Source organism: Ranitomeya imitator, chromosome 1 (assembly GCF_032444005.1).
Source record: "Ranitomeya imitator isolate aRanImi1 chromosome 1, aRanImi1.pri, whole genome shotgun sequence".
In the NCBI taxonomy this organism is placed as follows: Eukaryota; Metazoa; Chordata; class Amphibia; order Anura; family Dendrobatidae; genus Ranitomeya; species Ranitomeya imitator.
In genome coordinates this window covers 55,508,933-55,529,798 of record NC_091282.1, presented here as the reverse complement: position 1 = coordinate 55,529,798, position 20,866 = coordinate 55,508,933, and the positions used below count along the sequence as shown (strand labels likewise).

The 20,866-nt window shown below is 40.8% G+C and overlaps 1 protein-coding gene across 2 annotated transcripts in view; it reads right to left on the bottom strand.

Moving 5' to 3' along the window:
• ARK2C (arkadia (RNF111) C-terminal like ring finger ubiquitin ligase 2C) overlaps positions 1–19,784 on the bottom strand; it is a 131,658-nt gene extending 111,874 nt beyond the window's left edge. Inside the window, exons 1-2 of one of the 2 annotated variants that reach the window (XR_011317980.1) lie at positions 19,590–19,784; positions 17,248–17,530 (exon numbers count right to left, since the gene is read on the bottom strand). Coding sequence is in view for 1 of the 2 variants with exons in the window: in XM_069746841.1 (XP_069602942.1) it covers positions 19,590–19,650 (61 nt within the window). In the remaining variant the exon portion in view is untranslated. Of the gene's footprint in view, positions 1–17,247; positions 17,531–19,589 lie in introns of those variants that run through there. The other variant, XM_069746841.1, reaches the window with a different exon arrangement.
• Between the last annotated feature and the right edge of the window lie 1,082 nt (positions 19,785–20,866).

Genomic DNA, 20,866 nt, shown 5'->3' with positions numbered 1-20,866 from the left:
AAATCCATGATTGGTTCATTTTAATGAAGGTTAGATCATCAACATTCTGGGTAGCCAGACGTGTCCTTTTTTCGGTGAGTATTGAACCAGCAGCACTGAAGACTCTTTCTGAGAGCACACTAGAAGCAGGGCAAGCGAGCTCCTGTAATGCATATTCTGCCAATTCAGGCCAGGTGTCTATTTTAGATGCCCAGTAATCAAAGGGGAATGACCTGTGAGGGTATGTGCACACGTCAGGATTTCTTGCAGAAATTTTCCTGACAAAAACTGGACATTTCTGCCAGAAATCCGCATGCGTTTTTACAGCGATTTTGAGGCGTTTTTGGTGCGTTTTTTTGTGCGTTTTTTCCCAAATGCATAGAATTGTGGGAAAAACGCAGAAAATCCGCAAAAATAATGAACATGCTCATTTTTTTACCGCGATGCGTTTTTTTTCGCGGAAAAAAACGCATCCATGTGCACAAAACATGCAGAATGCATTCTAAATGATAGAATGCATAATGTATGCGTTTTTAAAGCGGTTTTATAGCATTTTTAGCGTGAAAAAACGCAAAAAAAACGTGAAAAAAACTGTACGTGTGCACATAGCCTGAGAGAGAACATCGATAAGGGAGGAAAAGTAGTTCGTAACCATACTGGACAAATGCTGTCTCCTGTCACTTTGAATTGATGCTGCAGTACCTGTCATGTCAGCGGTCAGGTCATAAAACCCCTCTGCCCAACGCCACTTCGAATTTGTGCACCTCTAACACATCTGCCATGTTGCCCTCTACGGCTCATGTGAGAACCATCACCGGCGCTGTGTGCTGGGAATGCCTGAACCAACGGTCTACAAGAGTTGCTTGTTTGGTAGCCAATATTTGCTCAAGGTTCTCATGTGCCATGATATTTTGTCATTTTCCTTTATATCTAGGATCCAGGAGGCAGGCCAACCAGTAATCGTCATCGGTCATCATTTTGATAATGCGGGGGTCCCTTTTTAGGATACGCAAGGCATATTCAGCCATGTGGGCCAATGTTCCAGGTGTCAATTCACTGCTTGTGCTGGGTTGCAAACAAATGGTGGTGTTGGACAGTGGAAATCGCTACAGCACAAGCAGTTTCGGGGGTTAATCTTCCCTCCCTAACTATATCCCTTCTTCTGATGAAGCTGCAGCAACCTCTCCCTATGCTACGATCGGCAGAAGTAAGATGGCGGTCGGCGTGCATGTCCCTTTATAGCCCCTGTGACGCCACAGAAAGCAAGCCAATCACTGTCATGCCCTTCTCTAAGATGGTGGGGACCGAGACCTATGTCATCACGCTGCCCACACTCCGCGTCCTCTTTCATTGGCTGAAAAATGGCGCTGAAAGCGTCATAAGAAACGCGACTTTGGCGTGAAGATCGCCGACCTCATGGCCGATCCCACAGTAGGATCGGGTCAGGTTTCATGAAACTCGATTTTGCTGAAAGTCGGCGATTTTTAAATCGTTTCGCTCAACCCTACTGACATACTTTCTGCTACTTCTTGATCTTACTGCTCCATGTTGGACTCCTACCAGGCATTGTATAAGAACAATAAAAGGGTGGGGGGATGGGCGACATTTGACCTGTTTTTCTACCACATTAAATAGGATCAAACTGGAGATCTAAACATTGGTTTGGTAGGCTAGGGGGGCGGTTGTTTTTGAATTGTGACCAAATCAATACAATCAATTTGACCAAGTAAATCCGAGAGACTACGGCGACCCCGTTCTCATAAGAGAGAACAAAGCCGGTGCATAATGTGTATGGCCGTCCCCTACTTATTTACAGCCCGGGGCTACTGGGAGCCTATTCCAAGGGATTAAGAGGTCGACAGAATCAGCTGGGTATTCCTTGATGTACAATCCTCAACACACGACTGTGCTGCTGTGTTATACACTATATATGTGGTGACATTTTGATAAATAATGTCGCCACCACAGGTATGACTTGACAGGTAAGATGCGCTACGCCAATATCATAGCATATCTAACCTGTTTATGGAGGTGGTCTGTCATTTACTTTATTTTGGGCTATGGAAATAGCGTCAAGGCTGTGATGCAGTTATAGACAGGGCAGTGTGCCGTCTGTCAACGTGGCGCCTTTTTACACCTATAGCCATTATTCTGGAGATTGTACTTTTCACCCGGGTTTATGTAAGGAAAGATCTAAAATCTTCTTTGATCTAAAGCCTTCCCCCCCCCCCCCCCACATAATATGAGGCCGATTTATAAAATCAGTCTAAAAGAAAAGTTTCCTATCGTTGTCCATAGCAACCAATCACAGCACATCTTTCATTACTTATAGTGTTTTTTGAAAATGAAAGCTGCCCTGTGATTGGTTGCTATGGGCAACAGAGGCAACAAAGACAATTTGTGTTTTTAGACGGTTTAAGGAAACTTTAATGTTTTAAATGCTGATCACTTACCTCACAGATGAAAAGGTTCAGACTGTAAAAAATGTAAACAGTCTAAGGCCTCACTTAGATATCCGTTTTTTTTGTTTTTTTCGCATATGAGAAATAAATGGATCATTTTTTCATCAGTGTGCTGCTTCCAATTTTCATCCACAAGTGTTTTATTCTGTTTTTTCGCATGCAAAAAAAACGGACAGAGCTGGCACGCTGATTTTTTTCATTGACTCATTGATTTGAATGAGTGATTTTGATCTATTTCTTCGATCAAAACAGAATTGTCTCTCCCCCTGAGAGACTCTTGGTCCACAAAATAAAAACATACATATGTGAACAGTCCCATAGGTATGATTGTGTGTTCTGATTAAATACGCACGCGTAAACGATCCTCTGACCGGATTCAATCATATAATTGTTTGGGTGATACCTTACCTTGTGATTACATGAAGTTACAGGCCTGAAGCCTGAGTCTGCACTACTGAGATATTCTTCTTCAGCATCATTCTGATTTCTGAAAGAGCTGTTGTTTCAGCCAAAGTGCGATTGGTCAAAACAATGGATCAAACTCGGACCATTGTTATTCTATGGGGCTGTGCGCATGTCCGATTTTTTTTTTTCCTTGGACCGACTTGGTCCAAGGTAAAAATAAATTAAAAAAAAGGGCAGCATGAACGTTTGCCTCCAGAATCTGATAGCCCTCACCCAACTCTATGGGTCCGTGGGAAAAAAAAAAAATCAGACCGCACTCAGATGACATCCAATTCAGGTCCAGTTTTCACAGACAGAATATAAAGAAGGTGGTGAAACTATTTTTTTTACTCCACCGCTGATGAATTTGGGTCACACGCTGATCAAACTCTGATCAGAGTGTGATTAGCATAGATAGACCGATTTTCTCAGATAAGCGATAATCTGTCATGTGGCCCTAGCCTAAGGTGCCGCATGGTCTTTAAGACCTTATAACCATATACAATAATCATAGAATGTTACAGTTGGAAGGGCCCTCCAGGGTCATCGTGTCCAACCCCCTGCTCAATGCAGGATTCACTAAACCATCTCTGACATAGATGTCTGTCCAGCCTCTGTTTGAAGACTTCCATTGAAGGAGAACTCACCACCTCTAGTGGCAGCCTGTTCCACTAATTGAGCACCCTTATAATACATTATGCAAACCTGTTGGCATAAGGGCAGAACATAAAACCCTGATGTCATGGTTCAGGTTTTGATTCGTGGCAGCTCTGGTTCCACTATAATTTAAATGTAGCTTTTTTTCCTTTCAGGCCAGAAAGGGTTAAATTCTGTTTCCTTGCTGGCAGCTGCTGCGCTGCTGGTCAGCTGATGTGGGCGGTGACCTCTCCCTCCATCCTTTAAATGATCCGCTGACGCATCAGCTGACTGTTGGTGATAGAGTAATCTATGTTGGCCAGGCCTGGAGTAAAGAGCTCTCTGGTTGCAGTGCTGCTTCTGCTTTGTTTGTGGAGTTCGTGGTCCGGGTGCCTTATCCTCAGCTGTGTGGTGCTTTTCAGCGGGGACAGTGTTGAGTTCTATTTTCCCTTTTTCTGTCTGTCTTGTTGTTGTCCCTCTCCCTGTGTTGTTCACCATCTGCAGTGGTGAGGATAACGTCCTTGCCAGCCAGGGCACTAGCCAGGGAATAATGAGGAGACAAACGGTTTAGGTACGAGATGGCGGCGGGGGGAAGGACCCGTTTAGGGCTTTAGAGAAGTTTAGGGACAGGCACAGGTTGGAGTTCAGGAAGTGCCCCATCCCTTGTTCCCTACTGTGAGGGCTTTCCTCTCCCAATTCCTTCCTGTTCCTGTGCATTGTGCCGTCTGCTGAAACGACCCCTGCTGGGTCATAACACCCATGTAGGCATCTCTATGCTAAACCATTCATAACCCATTATTTAAAGAGGAAAAAAAGATATATAGTATGGCCAAAAGGGCAGTATTCTACATGTTCCTTGACAGTTAGAAAGGTATACCACCCTATAATTCCCTAATGGATGGCAAAAGCACTATTTTGGCATTTGTTGGGCCTTTTAGGGTATATGGACCCAATCAGCATGTGTGCTAGCATAGGGCTCGTGCAGACGACCATATTTCCGGTCCAAATACGATCCTACAAAAATCGGATCGCACTCAGACTAATGTTATTCTATGGTGCCGTGCACATGTCCATTTTATATCTCGGACGAAGCTGACCAATGAAGAAAAGAAATATATATCACATCATGCACAGTTTACATCCAATATTTAGATTGGCCATTTCAGTCAATGAGTCCATGGAAAACATCAGATGACATCCCATTTTCACGAACTGATGAAATAGAGAAAACAGAGACCTTTTTTCCCTCCGCCTTCTCATCTAATAAAATCCGATCACAGTCTGATCAAGCTCTGTGTGATTAGTATAATTGGGCCGATTTTCTAGGAGGAGAAAAAAAAGGATTATGTGACCCCAGCCATTGGCTAAGTGGACACATTAGATGTTTTTTGAAACCAGGCCAGGTAATCTGTAGATTCTGTATATGTGGAGCTATGCAAAGTCTACACCATCATCAATAAGCTGGCCATAGATATGAGACTCTCTAAAGGTACCGTCACACTTAGCGACGCTGCAGCGATACCGACAACGATCCGGATCGCTGCAGCGTCGCTGTTTGGTCGCTGGAGAGCTGTCACACAGACAGCTCTCCAGCGACCAACGATGCCGGTAACCAGGGTAAACATCGGGTAACTAAGTGCAGGGCCGCGCTTAGTAACCCGATGTTTACCCTGGTTACCATCCTAAAAGTAAAAAAAAAAAAAACACTACATACTTACCTACCGCTGTCTGTCCCCAGCGCTGTGCTCTGCACTCCTCCTGTACTGTCTGTGTGAGCACAGCGGCCGGAAAGCAGAGCGGTGACGTCACCGCTCTGCTTTCCGGCTGACCGACGCTCACAGCCAGTACAGGAGGAGTGCAGAGCACAGCGCTGGGGACAGACAGCGGTATGTAAGTATGTAGTGTTTGTTTTTTTTTACTTTTAGGATGGTAACCAGGGTAAACATCGGGTTACTAAGCGTGGCCCTGTGCTTAGTTACCCGATGTTTACCCTGGTTACCCTGGTTACCAGTGAAGACATCGCTGAATCGGTGTCACACACGCCGATTCAGCGATGTCTGCGGGGAGTCCAGCGACCAAATAAAGTTCTGGACTTTCTTCCCCGACCAGCGACAGCACAGCAGGGGCCTGATCGCTGCTGCCTGTCACACTGGACGATATCGCTAGCGAGGACGCTGCAACGTCACGGATCGCTAGCGATATCGTCTAGTGTGACGGTACCTTAAGGCTTGGAGCTACACGGTGACAAAGGTCACGTAGCCCTCTGTGCATAAGTCAGGTGAATGACGTCACATTGTGACCCGTAAAGTACGGTGACCGTGACTGTGACAAGCAAGTCGCAAAGAAAATCTTACCAATTCCATCTTTTTGTAACTTGCTTGTCGTGATTGAGGTATCTTGCGGGTCACGATTCACTTTTTGCCATGCAACCTGGATCACTACTGTTTGATAGGACCGCATGGTTTTGAACTTGTTGTTCAAGCCGACCTCGGTCTGTCCACCATAGAGATAGTTCTTTGGTCGACTTTTACCGTCACATCTCATTGGAGTCAATGGAGAAGATTAATTTCTGTCTTTGGACAGCAATACAGTATAAGGTCAAATTGTCTTCAATGTAAAAAAAAAACCAAAAACGTTGTTACACTAGACACAAAACGCAGGAACCATTTGACAAATGCTGAGTTTTCGTCAGATTAAAAAGCTACAATAGGAGCATTCCCTTAATGACGAGAGTATAAAATGTGTCACTAAACATTGGTTAGTCCATAAAACGTGACCATCTGTTGTCTGCGAGCGCAGGACGTAAAGAATTAGAGGCCGCACAAAGAGGCCTAGTGTTACACAGCCACCATCAGCCATCTGTCTGTCCGGATAAGTCTGAGCGGCCCGTACACGGATCTTCACTGAGACTTTAACAAGTTATGGCTTTATCACATGATTTTTAATGGGAAGACAGTAAAACGAACCGGGATTTTATTAGGGCACCTAGAAAATCTCAGCCATGGAACCTCAGCTGTAGAAGAAGACATCTGTACGAAAAGAAGAAGTGTGGGGGTAGCAAAATCATAATTTTTTTGTTGCTGCCCATGCTCATTTTATTAAATTTTAATAGCTTGTATTTTCACTCTATAATAGGGAACGTGTCAGTAGAGAATTACCTATTATTATGAAAAGAAGCCATCAAAAAAAAATAACACAAAAACTTGATTGAAGTAGGGCATGTCACGTGATCATAAAAATCAACGAGATCTCATGATTTTTCCAATGTTTTGTTTTGCTTTGCGCCACTCCTTTTCAGAGATATTCACATCTCTTTCTTCTGCAGTGTACTATGTGAAATCTCTGCTTTGAAGTCCAACTAGGCGGTTCTTCAGTCTTCTCCGGGGTATCCGCTTTCACTCCTCCCTCCCAGACCCTGCCAAGCCAAGCTCAATGACATCTGAGACAGATAGACTGCTAGATCATCTGCCGAGCTGTGGTTGGCCTTATCTGTGAGAGAGGTGTAAAAAGCACACGCACCCAGAGAAGACTCAAGGGAAAAGCCAGTTGGTCTGCACGTAGAGATTTCACATACTATGCTCCAAAAGCAACAAATGCTAATTTCTTTGCAATGTAATAATGCAGAGAAAAAGGGAAAAGAGCGTTAGAATCGTGACAATTCAGGGATTTCATTCAATTTTGTTTTGAGCATGTGACAGCTCTTTTTTAACCAAGGCATTTTCCAACACATTCCCTTTAACCAAAAGGGTCAATTCTCGTAAAAGACACTTTAAGTAAATGCAAAGAGGTTGAATTTGCTACTGAAAATTTTTGATGCAAATGAGTAAATCAATCTCACGTGCATTTACCCTTATGATGTTTTTTTTTTTAATTCTTTTGGACTTCTTTTCATTAGATCATTTGATTGTGGGGTGGTCATTCAGCAGAATCCCCTCTATGGACATCCATACTCTAATGGCACAAAACTTGCTCTTTTCACCATCTCTCTGTCATATTACAGTCCATAGACTTGATCAGTAATTTTGGAGGTTATGGTGGGCTACCTTTAGCAGAGGTTCTCCCACTGACCCTTTAGTCTATAGGGACCCAAAAAGTCTCTTTGGCCTATGTGAGAAGATCAATTCTTGTTCTAAATATCCTTGATATTTTGGGACCCTGTTCTAAATTTTAAATTGGGGCCCATGAGCTTCAAGCTACACCACCGATCTACGTGCCAGTATGTATATTCTACTTTCTATACTTACTTAGGGTGTGCATAAGGTACAGACACTGCTACGCTAATGTGGGAGCTAGCAATCCAAACTCTATTGGGGTGACATTTTTAATTGAATGATATCTATATATTTCTTTTTTTTTTTTACTTACAGAATTTATTGAGGAAACCCTACTAGAGCATGACTATTTAAATGTCTGTGATAATAACTCAGATGGGGGAAGGGTATTCTTTGTGCGTATGGTGTTTATAAAGGACTCTAGAGATAATTAAGATCGTCGGACACACAAAATTGGCTTATCGAATTTAGGCTAAACTAATTGTGTAAGATTTCTCAGGGACAGCTGGATCAATGTCTTTCCTCTCCTTGTAAGTGTAATGGCGGCATTGCTGATATTACTATACATGTGGCTGGATCAATTTCCGTCCAGGACGGCTGTAATTTTGTCATCTGCAGAGAAATAAATATGTTTGTTATCTAATAAAGCATAGCCTCACCTTTTCTAAACACTTTGGGACTGATTTATCAAAGTAGCACAGAGTTGTGGCAAAAAATTACGACCCAGATGTGCCAAATTCATTAAGTGGCGTACGCCTCCTAATAAATTGGGCGCCTTGTACTCCGACAAGACATGTGCAAACGTGCACTACGCCAGTCTGGATGTTAAATAAACTGGATTTGTTACTGTGTTTCACAATTTGACCACTATATGTGATTGCCTTTTTTTTTATGAAGGACCTGTGTTCTACTGCTCTACAGCACTGACGAAAATAAACAACCAAGCATAGTTTTAAAGGAGACGTCTACTTTTATATACCAAGCTAGGGGTTTCAATAAGTCAATAAGCGAGAGTACTCCATCCATTAATTAGACTGACCAGCAGCTCCAGAGAACTCATCTCTCTTTGGAGGTCATGACATTTCCGTGGATTTTATGGACAACTGATTGATCTTAATGGACACCAGGCAATACCGCATTTCACCTGTTGGAGTGCTGTGTAGGAAATAACCACTTGTATTCTTTTTGCATCTGATCATCAAGATCATTGGATTAATCAATCATCAACAGATTTTTTTGGGCCCCATTGATTACACGTGAGAGTTTTTTTTTTTTATAGAAATTGAGCATTTGACATATTGCTTGGTAGTATGTTGTTTACAAAAAAATTACGGTAGAATTTATTCGAACTAACCTCCAGTGTCCAGTTTGATCCACCATGGCAGCTGAATTCACTTCTGTATTGGCAATAATCTGCTGCTTAGTAGGCATCACAGCATCCTAACATGCATCTGGCTGCCATGTCATGGCGTTGTATGGGCCAGAGATGCCCTGGATACTGGGTAGAGGATTGTCACCTCAGAAGTGACCACTGCCCTGATACAACTGGCGCAGAGGACCAAACTGAATGTTTAAAAATGTTGTTTATGTCTTGTAGGAACCTAATCCTGATGCCCACCTCAACCATGAAATTGCAAGAAGAAAAAGTCATGAAATTATGGAAATCACAGGAGCGATTACAAAATGTAAACAAAACGCATAAGACATCTCGATTTATTTAGTTTAGGGTATGAGCCCCATGGGTAGAAATCCCTGAACTTACAGCTTGGGCTGCTATTAATGACGTTATTAATGGTTGTCTGAGGAATGTTTTGCCATGCATATTATCAAGATCCTCTGCTGGCAGCTCCCTTTTGCAACTGCCAACCAATGACATTCGAGATGTGCTCGTTGGGAGATGCTGCAGGCCATGGTAGCTTGTTTATGCCATGCAGGCTGCTCACAATAACATGAGCATCATGTGTCCTGGCATTGTCACGTTTAAAAATGATTCCAGGGACACTTTGAAGAAGTGGTCTTACCTCCGGCTCTACAATTGATCAATTCTTTTGATCAAAAAAATGCAAAAGTCATTCCATCATTTCACAGTGACCCTAATTAGGACAGTCCTAGCTCTAATGTAAGGTTTTCAATATTAGAGTTAGGACTGTCCCAATTACGGTCACCGTGACGAGGTGGGATGACTTTTACATTTTTTTTTCATGAAAAAACATGTTAACTAAGTACCGTATATTATTTTCATGCACTATGCTGTTTATGTATTTACTGCAGGGTATTCACTCATTATGTTTCTGTAAGTGATCCATCGTGTAGTGTAAGTAAAATTGGACGTCACACACGAAGTCTAAGGTGATCTACACAAACTATCAGAAGGAAATGTAATGATGGACGGACATTGCTTCGTAGTCCATGAGGGCTATAATATACAGATGCCTTCACTAGGGAACATCACACCGGTCCTACTCCTAGAATTATGGTGTAAAGTGACATAATGTATGGACCTTTCTAGTCTTCATTCCAGGAGCACTAATAGCTCAACGTTACATTGATTGAGTGGGGAAACCAGTGGTACTTCCATTTTTACAAAGTGTCCCAAGTGCCGTTTTTCAACAAGGCAACACTAGGAAGCTAGTGTTATTGTGAGCAGCCTGCATGGCCTAAACGTGCCACCATGGGCTGCAGTCACGGCCGGACTGGCCATCTGGCAATTCTGGCAAATGCCAGAAGGGCCTGTCTGGTCATGGGCTGCCTTGTCTGCTACCCTGTTAACAGAATCTGTGTTCTCGAGATTCCCATACTGTTAAGGTCACTTACCCAAGCAGACCACAGGTATTATTAGAAATATTGGTCTTGTGGAAAATCTTCCTTTCCTCCATCCAGGGTAATATTAGTAATATATCCCATCTGGTGCATGGGGACGGGAACAACATGGGTGATTTCAAATGCCAGGACTGAATTTCTGCCCCAGTCTGTACCTGGCTGCAGCATCTCCGGACTTGTCTCCTATCGAACACATCTGGGACAATATTGGATGGCAAATGCAAAGGGAGCTGCCAGCTGCGGATCTTGATGATTTGCTGCCCAAGTGCAGAACCTTCTTCAGATGACCACTAATAGCCTCATTGATAGCAGCCGAGGCTGTCAGGGTGGGGATAGCTTGTACTCCGTAATGAACAAATCAAGATATTTTCAAAAATGTTTCCATTTTATCATCATTCTCAGATCAGTAACATGTCTATCCATCCTCTGATTTCCATAAATCCATACCATTTCCTTCTGGCTGTTGCAATTTTAATATTGAGGAGCGTATTTACGAAATTAGGTATCAACGTAACGATCTGAACAATATGGCTACTTGGGGAACACGTCTTGGCTATAACTTAATGTAAAAGTGAGTTAGTTCCCACCGTACTTTTAATGTGCCTCAGTCTACAAAGAAAGACATAAAAGAAAATAAATCCTTTTTTTTTCCCTTTGGTCCAGTGACAGGTGGTCCGGAAGACAATGGTCTGCACAGATGCATTGATATACGTTGCTCTAAGCTGTAGTTCAGTGCATTTCTCGCCATTCAAGACTTCTTAGACACAAGCTATTGACAAGGAACACTCAGGTGCTGCCGAGAGCTAGAGAACATTAGCTGAAGGCCGTTCCCGGAGAAGACATTATTAGACCTCCAGATGCCATCTGTTCCTTTGTGAATCAGATTGGGGGTTTATAACATACATGAAACACTATAGAACAATCCCAGCAGGGCTGTCATAATACAATATGGAGTAATTATAGGGTTGGGTGGTGAGCGTTGAGTCATTGGCTCTGGATTGGTACAATGAGATTGTCCAAGGCTATGTACTTGTACTGTACGTTATATAGGGGATCATGAGAGGGTAATACCTATTATTTATGGGCTGTTAACAATCTGTTTTTTCTGTTTTCGGTGGCTGAATGCCGCTTGGATAACTTCCTCCATTATCCTTAGACGTCATTGATCTAAGGCTTCTTTAAAACGATGAGCGCTCTTCAAGAGGTGTATTGAGTGCAGCTCCGGAGTAAGTAGGACAGATGTACGTTTTCTAGTATGAAACACTTAAGAAACGGGTTCAATCTGTTCTTTGTGGAGCTCGTCATCATCTGAGATTTTTATAGCGCCGGTCACGACCCCTTTTTAAGGATGGCATAGGCCATTAATAAGTCATGATAATTTGCCATAAATTATGCAGGACATGTAGATAAAAAGTGGATGACCCTTGACTTTCCAACTGCTGTGTATATATAGATTACCGGTACAATGGCCAGTATGGCATATGGGCATCTGAGGATAGCCAATGTGTTGCCACTCTGAATCAATACAGTTTGGAAAATAACCAAGCACTCAAAAACTTTTTCCGGTTAAATGTATATCCAGAGAGCATCTAAAGCAAGCGTGATATCTAAAGGTGCTGTAAACCAAGCTTTAAGTTTTAGGATAAGCCTCTCTGATTATTATAACAACTAGAATTTATCAAGTTTCCACCCAAATGTAGTTTTTGCGAAAAATCTAATTCCTCCTAACGGAACCAGAGTTGGGAAATGGCATGGACTGAATGCTGCCAATATACTTTACCCATGTCTGATGGCACCATAAGTCCAATGTAACTTTAAGCTAAGCTCTGCTTGATATAATGGACCACTGTCTGACAGCTAAAGGACCCATCTTGTTGATACCGGCCGACCATATTAAAAATATGTGGCTTGTCCTCTTACAGATTATATCAGAAGAGGGATGGATGGGGAATGTTGAATTCAAATGTTCGATCCTTTGATATTCCAGGGAAATAAGTAGCCACCAGAATTGTCTGTTAATGGTTATTATTATTATTATTCATTTTTATAGCTCCATTTATTCCATGGCGCTTTACATGGTTTAATGCCCTCATACACATTAGACTAATGTTCGGTCAACACTCTAATGTGTATGGTGATACCAACCATCGGATTGTTTGGAGAGATGTTGTTGTCCCATTTCGGACTACCGATTGCCTTGTTCTCCCAAAGATAAGCTGCCAGCAGAGATGTTTGTCATTGGCTTTCTCATGTGTATGGCCAAGATGGCTGTTGACCATACGATTGGCCGAAGCATTGTTTGACTGACAGCCATCTAATGCGTATAGGGGCTTTTTTTACACTCCAACTAAGGCTTTGATTGAGGCTAGTTGAGTATATGGCCACTATCTTAGGCTAGTTACTCACTGCCTCTGTGGCTACTGTGGAGCACTTACCTTCTGAGTGTAGGTGCCCAACAGTGGTCACAGACAGGATGGATGTCTGGAATTTAACCATCATGGGGACGCATTGTAGAAGAACATATACATTTCTTTTCCATTTACCTCTATATAAGAAAGCATAATCTGTTGCGCTTTCCTTAACAGTAAGAAAAATGGTATGCAGAAGAGGCAACGAGACTTGATGGGACTTCAACCAAGACTCTTTATGATTGTAAGGTACCATATTTGTCTTGTAAGGCTCGGTTTTGACTGCTGACAGAGGTGATCAGAGCTTTTGTCGGAAGTCCTGGTGGAGGTGGCGGGAAGAATAGTACTGCAGTATGCACTGGGAATTAAATAATTCATGACGGACCCCATTATGAGTCAGAGGGACCTCAGGCAGTGTCTGTTGGACAATTAAATTTGGAATATACCACGATTTCCAGTATAAGGGCAATTATGAGTAAAATCTATGTTTAGGGCCTTTTTTTTTTTCATCTGTTTAACCTAGAGTGTCCAACATAAAATATCATGTCAACCATAGCACAGAGTTAAATTGTGTGACCTTCCACTAACCTTGAGAAGTAAATTTATGGAACTAAAAATATCTAGATACCTTCAAGTCCACACAGTCTGAGATTTATTGGCACCATTGTTTTGGATGTCACATGACCAGGCTGTCCAACTATTGTCATCTCCCTAAAAATGTTGGTGACCCTCAAAGTTTCTGTAGAACTTATTCTCGAGAGTAAGAATTCTATGGATGAGGACCACAAACCTCACAAGCAGCAGAAGAAGAAGTTTTCTCCATGTAACAACCCATGGACAGCATCGTCATAAGATATCCAGGCCCCCGTTTTCAAAATTACCGTATTTGTAATTTCATGGAAGTGAAAAGAATCAAAATTAAAAATATAAAATAAAAATAAAAAATCACATTTGAAATGAGCAGCCTCAAAACACATGCATGTTTTCATTCATGCAAGGCGAAGCACAACCTCCCTTACTGACACGTGTGTATGTGTGTGCATATGTCTCTGCCGAGAGCTTAGCCTACAAATCCAGATTAGAAATAAAAGAGCAGAGTAAGGGAGGGGGACTCTGTATATTGTTTACAAAGGTAGCAAAGGAACCAACATAGAGGCCTGGCGAAACCCGGTATTGTAGGACTTCGTGTTCAGTCTCCGTACATGTGCAATGTTTTTTGGGTTACATCTCTGTGAAAACTTATTCTGTAAATGATCATTTAGACTTTTTTAGACTTCTCTAGACCTTTAGTACTGCAAAAGATTTCCCATCACAATTGACTTCCGCAAATTTGTAGTAAAGCTTAACAAGAGCCTTTAAAGGGATCTCTCACTTGCCATAGATATGCATTTTTTTTAACCTGGTGTAAATGCTGCTGTTCTGCTGAATCCGGAAATGTTTTTCTTTTGTTCCTGCTCCTCTCCCTTCCTGAGATATGACCTTCTGTTCCTTGTATAAAAATATAGCCCTGTCAATCAAGTGGGCGTGGTCATCAGTTCCTTTCAGTGGGCGTCTTCTTCAAGCCCAATTCCAATTGGCTAACAAGACTAGGTTTACATACAGCAAAGAAAGGGCCATATCTCAGGAACGGAAAGGCGCAGGAACAAAAGAAAAACATCGCCGGATTCAGAAAAACAGCAGCATTTACACCAAGTAAAGAAAAATAAATAATATATAACAGCAAGTGACAGATCCTCTTTAGAAAGGACTTGCCAGCTCTGCTGATACATCTGTTTTAGTAATAATACTTGTATCACCTTTTCTTAGATCTTTATTCTATGCAGTCCCTCTGTTATTTCTTCAAGAATAAATTGACAACTCTGTGTCAAATGGGCGTATCCTTATGCAAGTGAGCACTGATTGGACAGTGTCGGACTGTCAAATGACACTCCCCTAACTGGTTACGCTCAGTGGTCAATGTATTCATAAATTTACAGCGGGAATAACAGAGTTGCAGCTCAATGAAGAATATTAAGAAAATAAGTTCCAGTACTATTCCCTAAATCAGACTTTTACGGAGAAGTGACATGGCCTTTTTAAATGTCCTCCTTTTTCTGATCCTACCTTTATAATTGTTAGACAAGGATTTTTAACAATACAACCTCTCTCCAGTAGAGGAGACACCACTTTGATTGGTAATACGACAGTGAGACATCCCATTAATATAGAGGGCTGGTGAGATGTCTTAAGAGTCCTTGGACCTTCCTGAGATGTTGTGGATCATGCTCATTATAAGGAAAGTATCCAACATGGTGGAGAAGTCCCTTGTAGGATTAGATTGTGTAATGATTATCTTGTGTAATGATTATCTATAATTAATCGAGAGAAGTAATTATTCAAGTATGGTGGGAAGTAGTTGCTTGAAAGTTCCTGATTAGAGGGTTTAATATTGATGACTTTTCCTTATGACAAATCATCAATATCAAACTGCCGCGAGTCCGACTTAGATACTCCCATTGATCAGATGATCGAAGCCGCCTCAGAGCACCGGAAGTGGCACAGCGCCATACCTTGTGTAGTGGCCAAGAATGGTACTGCAAGCTGTGCCATTTATTTGTGCTGGGAGTTCTACACTCAATACAGTGCTGGGAGTTCTACAGTCAATAATGACGTTCCAGAATATCCCTTTAAGTATCAAGAGAGGTAAGGGATGCAAGAAAAAGTGTGATTGTCAGAAAGGAAATAGATTGGAAATTATTTTAAATCGTCTAAACCTCTTACCCTTTTTTTTTTTCCTTTAGTGGCGTGCACCATTTACAAACTTTTTAACGCTAAAATGTAAAGTGATGGCACTCGTCAACCATAATTCCTTCTGCCTTGACCTACTCTAAGGATGACGTGCAAATCTAATGATTTTACCACTGCATATTTTATTTAAAAATTGGTAACCAATGGATTTTTTTTTATTAATCTATTATGTATAAATAAAAATAAAAATAAGGGAAATTAAAAAAAAAAAGAATTCTGACAAGGGCCCCATACAGCGAAGGGACTAATAGTCATTCATTCACAGGAAGGAAATTCAGTAATAAAGGTATGAGGGATATATAGAGCTACTAGAGAAAAAAGGAGTACGACAATAAATGGGAAAACAGCAATAGAAAAGGCAGACTAGGTTAATATAGGAAAACTAGTTTCTTTATTGAAAGATTGTTGTATTAGTATTTGTGAAACTGAGTGTAACAAGAGTCATGCACACGATACAAAAGGCAAGCCCACCATGCTTCGGAGGGGCACAACAGAACAAAAGCGGCATACAATGAGTAGATGTGTAGGCTACGGCACAGTACATTTCAGCAAGGGTACGTCTCTACAGAGAGATTTACATCAGAAAAACTAGGTAATGTAAAATAATACAGAACATGCTTTAGTCTTAGTACATGAAATAAAAGGTGAAAAAAAAAAAAGGTCCACAACTAAAGGCTTTCAGATACAGAACATTACCCACAAAATAAGAACAGGAAGTAGTTTTCATAGCACAGCAGAAAAAAAAGGATACTCCTGTTAAATGGATCATCCATTTTGCCCACAAGCTTTAATACATTTTTTTAAATTTTTTTATTTGATATATTTGCAAATTTTTTTCATTAAATATTTTTTTTTTATTAAATAATTATTTATTGATAATATTTTTTTCTCTATATTTTTTTTTTAAATTTTCTACAAAAATATCAGCACTTCATCAATGACAATTGATTGAGCTGCGGTGCGGGAAGGGTGCTTCTTACGCACTAACACACCGCCATCCGTAATTCATAAGTGACCCCAGCAAACAATAGATTCTGATGGTTGCAAAATACAATTGGAAAAATCAATGACCACCCACATCCTCCCCTCTTTATTGGTCCTTTAACATTTTTTAGTGCTGTTAAAAAAATGATGATAATAATAATAATAATATTAGGTGAGACCAAGGCCTGGGCTTCGCGAGAGCAAAATGAATCCACTTAACAGAAATTTACAGTGTAATGTACTTAGCTAAACAAGATGAAGATACAAATAAAAATGGCTGTTATTCTCTACAGCTCTACAGAATGGCTAAGGTTTCTAGGTTTACTACAATGAGACTACAAAGAATAGAGAAAATAAAGAATAAACAGGTCCAGGGTTACATTCTCTACAGTTTTCAACAAGAAAAATATGATTTTAGGAAATTCATTATAAAGCATCAGTATCCTCTTGTTGCAGGGCTATAGCCGCACTAGATGGCTGTATAGGCTTACGTCATATAGATTTGGTACCCAAGGTTTGAGAGCAAATATATTTTTTTTAAAAATGATTGAAAAATTTGCAAAAATTTTATTACAAAAAAAATAATAATAATTAAAAAAAAATATATATAATATATATATATATATATATATATATGTATATATATATATATATATTGAAATGAGAAGCCTTTTTTTTTGGGGGGGGGTGGTAGTGGCAGAAGAGTGGGGGTAGGTGGGGTAAGTAATAATTGCATTTGCATGCAAGAACAAGGGTTACCCAGATAGAAAAAATTCTCCATGATTTTTTTTTTAAAAAAAAGGACAAAAAGCCATGAAAGAAGGGGATACTACAGCTTAATTAAAGAACAATGTTGTCTTCAGATGGAAACAGGAAATGGTTAAGAGGGTGTCACAATACAGGTATATGCAGAGGCAGAGGACTACACCAAGAGCAGCATGTTGGGTCATTCACTGTGCTACACAATGAAGGAAAAAAAAAAAAAAGAATTGATAAATGCAAATGTAATATCCCATAGTCAATAAAGCTTTTTTTTTTTAACGGTAGATGTTTTTTTTTTTGCATGCATACAGTTTAGATGCATAATAATAATAATAATAATAAAATAATACATTTTTTACTGGGGCATGATCCCAATCACTGGCCAATACTCCCCAGGCTGGAGAGGACAGGAAATGATTGAAGAGCAACTATCTACTGACCTCACCAGTGGATGAAGGACGGGTCTGTGTTAATAATGCAGTGGCCAGTCCGAACACACCATATATACATATATGATCCCAAATATCCTACTAATGCGATCTATTCATGTTGCACGCTAGCCCCTAACAAAAGATGGAGGAGCCAGATATCATTGAGCCGGATAAAAATAAATTAATGGTGCCATGATTAAAAATGTCAGGTCATCAGTAATTTGCATGTAGAAGATGGGGGGTGATGGCCTTTGCATATTTTGATAGCTTAGAATATTTAAGCATCTGCTAGATCATAACAACAATGCTACATACCGGTAAAACCAGCCCCCTCCTTTTTCTTTAAATGAATCCCAGCCTCCCCCCTCCTCTAACCACCAAGCTGCAGCCACCTTTTTTTTTTTTGCAAGAGAATTTGGTGACAGTAGGAAAAGCAGCTGATGTGAGGATGAAATGAAGCAATGAGGAGGAGGGGGTGGCTCACCAAGAGGAATTGGATCTGATCTTCCAGAAATAAAAACGGTATACAGCAAAGGTCTAAATAAGATGAGGGCCGAGATATAGAACCAGAAGCTGCAGGACGCTCGATAAGATACAACAATGCAATGTATCCATCAGAAATAGATACAATGTATCCATACGTCACAATGGGTGCTTTGTATCTACATGGCATGCATGTATAATATATAGATATAGTGTATCCTTGTATAAGTACAGTACATCCATATATCGTGTGCTTATAATATATAGGTACAAGGCATCCATATATCATATGCTTATAATATACGGATACAATGGATCCATATATTATGTGCTTATAATATAGAGATACAATGGATCCATATGTCATGTGCTTATAATATAGAGATACAAGGCATCCATATATCTTATGCTTATAATATATAGGTACAATGGATCCATATATCTTATGCTTATAATATAGAGATACAATGGATCCCTATAATGAGCTTACAATATATAGATACATTGAATCCATATATCGTGTGATTATAATATATAGATACAATGGATCCATATATTGTGTGCTTATAATATATAGGTACAATGCATCCATATATCTTATGATTATAATATACATATACAATGGATCCATATATTATGTGCTTATAATATATAGATACATTGAATCCAAACATCATATGCTTATAATATACAGATACAATGGATCCATATATTATGTGCTTATAATATATAGGTACAATGCATCCATATATCATGTGCTTATAATATAGAGATACAATGGATCCATATAATGAGCTTATAATATAGATACAATGGATCCATATAATGCGCTTATAATATATAGATACAATGGATCCATATATTATGTACCTATAAGAAATAGATACAATGTATCCATAACACTATGACTGTGGTCAGCAGGATTCCAAATTGCAACCTCCCCATACAGCAGAATACTGGAATAATATCTAATGTATCTATCGCACTATATCCTATGGAATAAATGTGACAGTATCCGTCCAATATAACATCTGGATGTATCCAGGCATCTAATTGTAAATAGAAAGGAACACAACACAACATTATTTACTAGCGTTGACCCAATGGCATTTCGATAATGCTACATTGTATCCATGCAGAATGTTAGAAATAGATACAATGTATCCACCGATGTCTCTATAAATAGATAGAGGGCAGAAGATTGCAGACCTCAAGGCTCTGGCTGATCAACATATCTGCCCTCTCCCTCCCTCCTGTGTCAGGCACATCATTGCATTTAGGGCAGGTCCCCCCCCACCACCACCACCACCACCATGACCACCACCATGACCACCACCGTACCTCGGTTCCGTACAGAGCCAAAGACTGGAAGAACAAGATATCCTACGTGGACCAACACCATGCTGGCAGAGACGGCGCTCGGAACCCCTGGTGCTGATGACTGTGCCTATATGGTCAGGGTGATCCTAGCCTGTGTGCTCCTACTGCCGGCTGGGAGACAGATGGCCCATTGGTAATGGTCCTTTCAAATCCCCCCTATATACATTCAAATGTGCTGCAGCTGCCTGAACACAAAAGGGAGGGGGCATGGAGCTGCCATCTCCAGCTCCCCTAAGACAAAGCAGCCCAGCCAATGGGCTCCGAGCTGGGGGGAGGGCACGCCAGCTCCCTGCAGTCTGTCTGGACCAGCTTGTTCCATTGCATTCGATTTATTATCTTTTTTTTTTTCAGATTTGTTAATCAATGAAACAATGACCTGACTCAAGGGTCACTCAGTTCGGTACCATCCCATCCCCCGGTGCGCCCAACCTGGCGACCCATTGATGGGTTTATGAGTCTGACCCACATATTTGTCACTTCTTCTGCAATTATAGGAAGCGTATAATAGGCCATATAAGGAGGACCGGCCGCTGCAGAACCTCTTGGGAGTAACTGTCAATCAATACAATATTTCTACCCATGTTGGCTGCTTTTCACTCCTATGGATTAGTTCCCTGTAGATATGATTGGGTCTGACACACCCAGATGACAAATAATAGGGTGCACATTTATTTTTATTTTTTTACGACTATTACAAAAAGTGTTTTTGGCGACAACTGGTGGAACATTCAATACCAAATATTTCCTGAAATCAAGAAAAATCAATGGCGAGAGGACTCTAATGGAGGATCGATAAAACAGATATTGATGGACACTTTATTAATATTTAGGTGTGCTGTTATGATTTTACCTCTGACACCTCGCCTCTCTCAGAGGGGGTGTCAGATCCCCACAATCAGGCGAAACAGTGCCACTGGTACATGCGCCCCCGGTACATGCGCCCCACGTGGACTTCCCCCCTGATTCCACTGAACTCACATCAGACACCTGTGACATGGCAGCATGTAATACTAAGGGCAAAATCTTCCCCTGGTGATATATGCTACTTTTACCGAAGGATTTTCTTCCTCTGACACCATGGGCCAGTTAAAAGGGTTCTCCACTTACATTTAAGGTGCACTATCCATAATAAATCTTGGTCATAATTTATGGCCACGATTATGACTACAGCTCAGAGAGTTGGTATTCTGCATCAGTGCATCAACCTCGAAAACGTGTCAAGAATAAAACCCCATAGT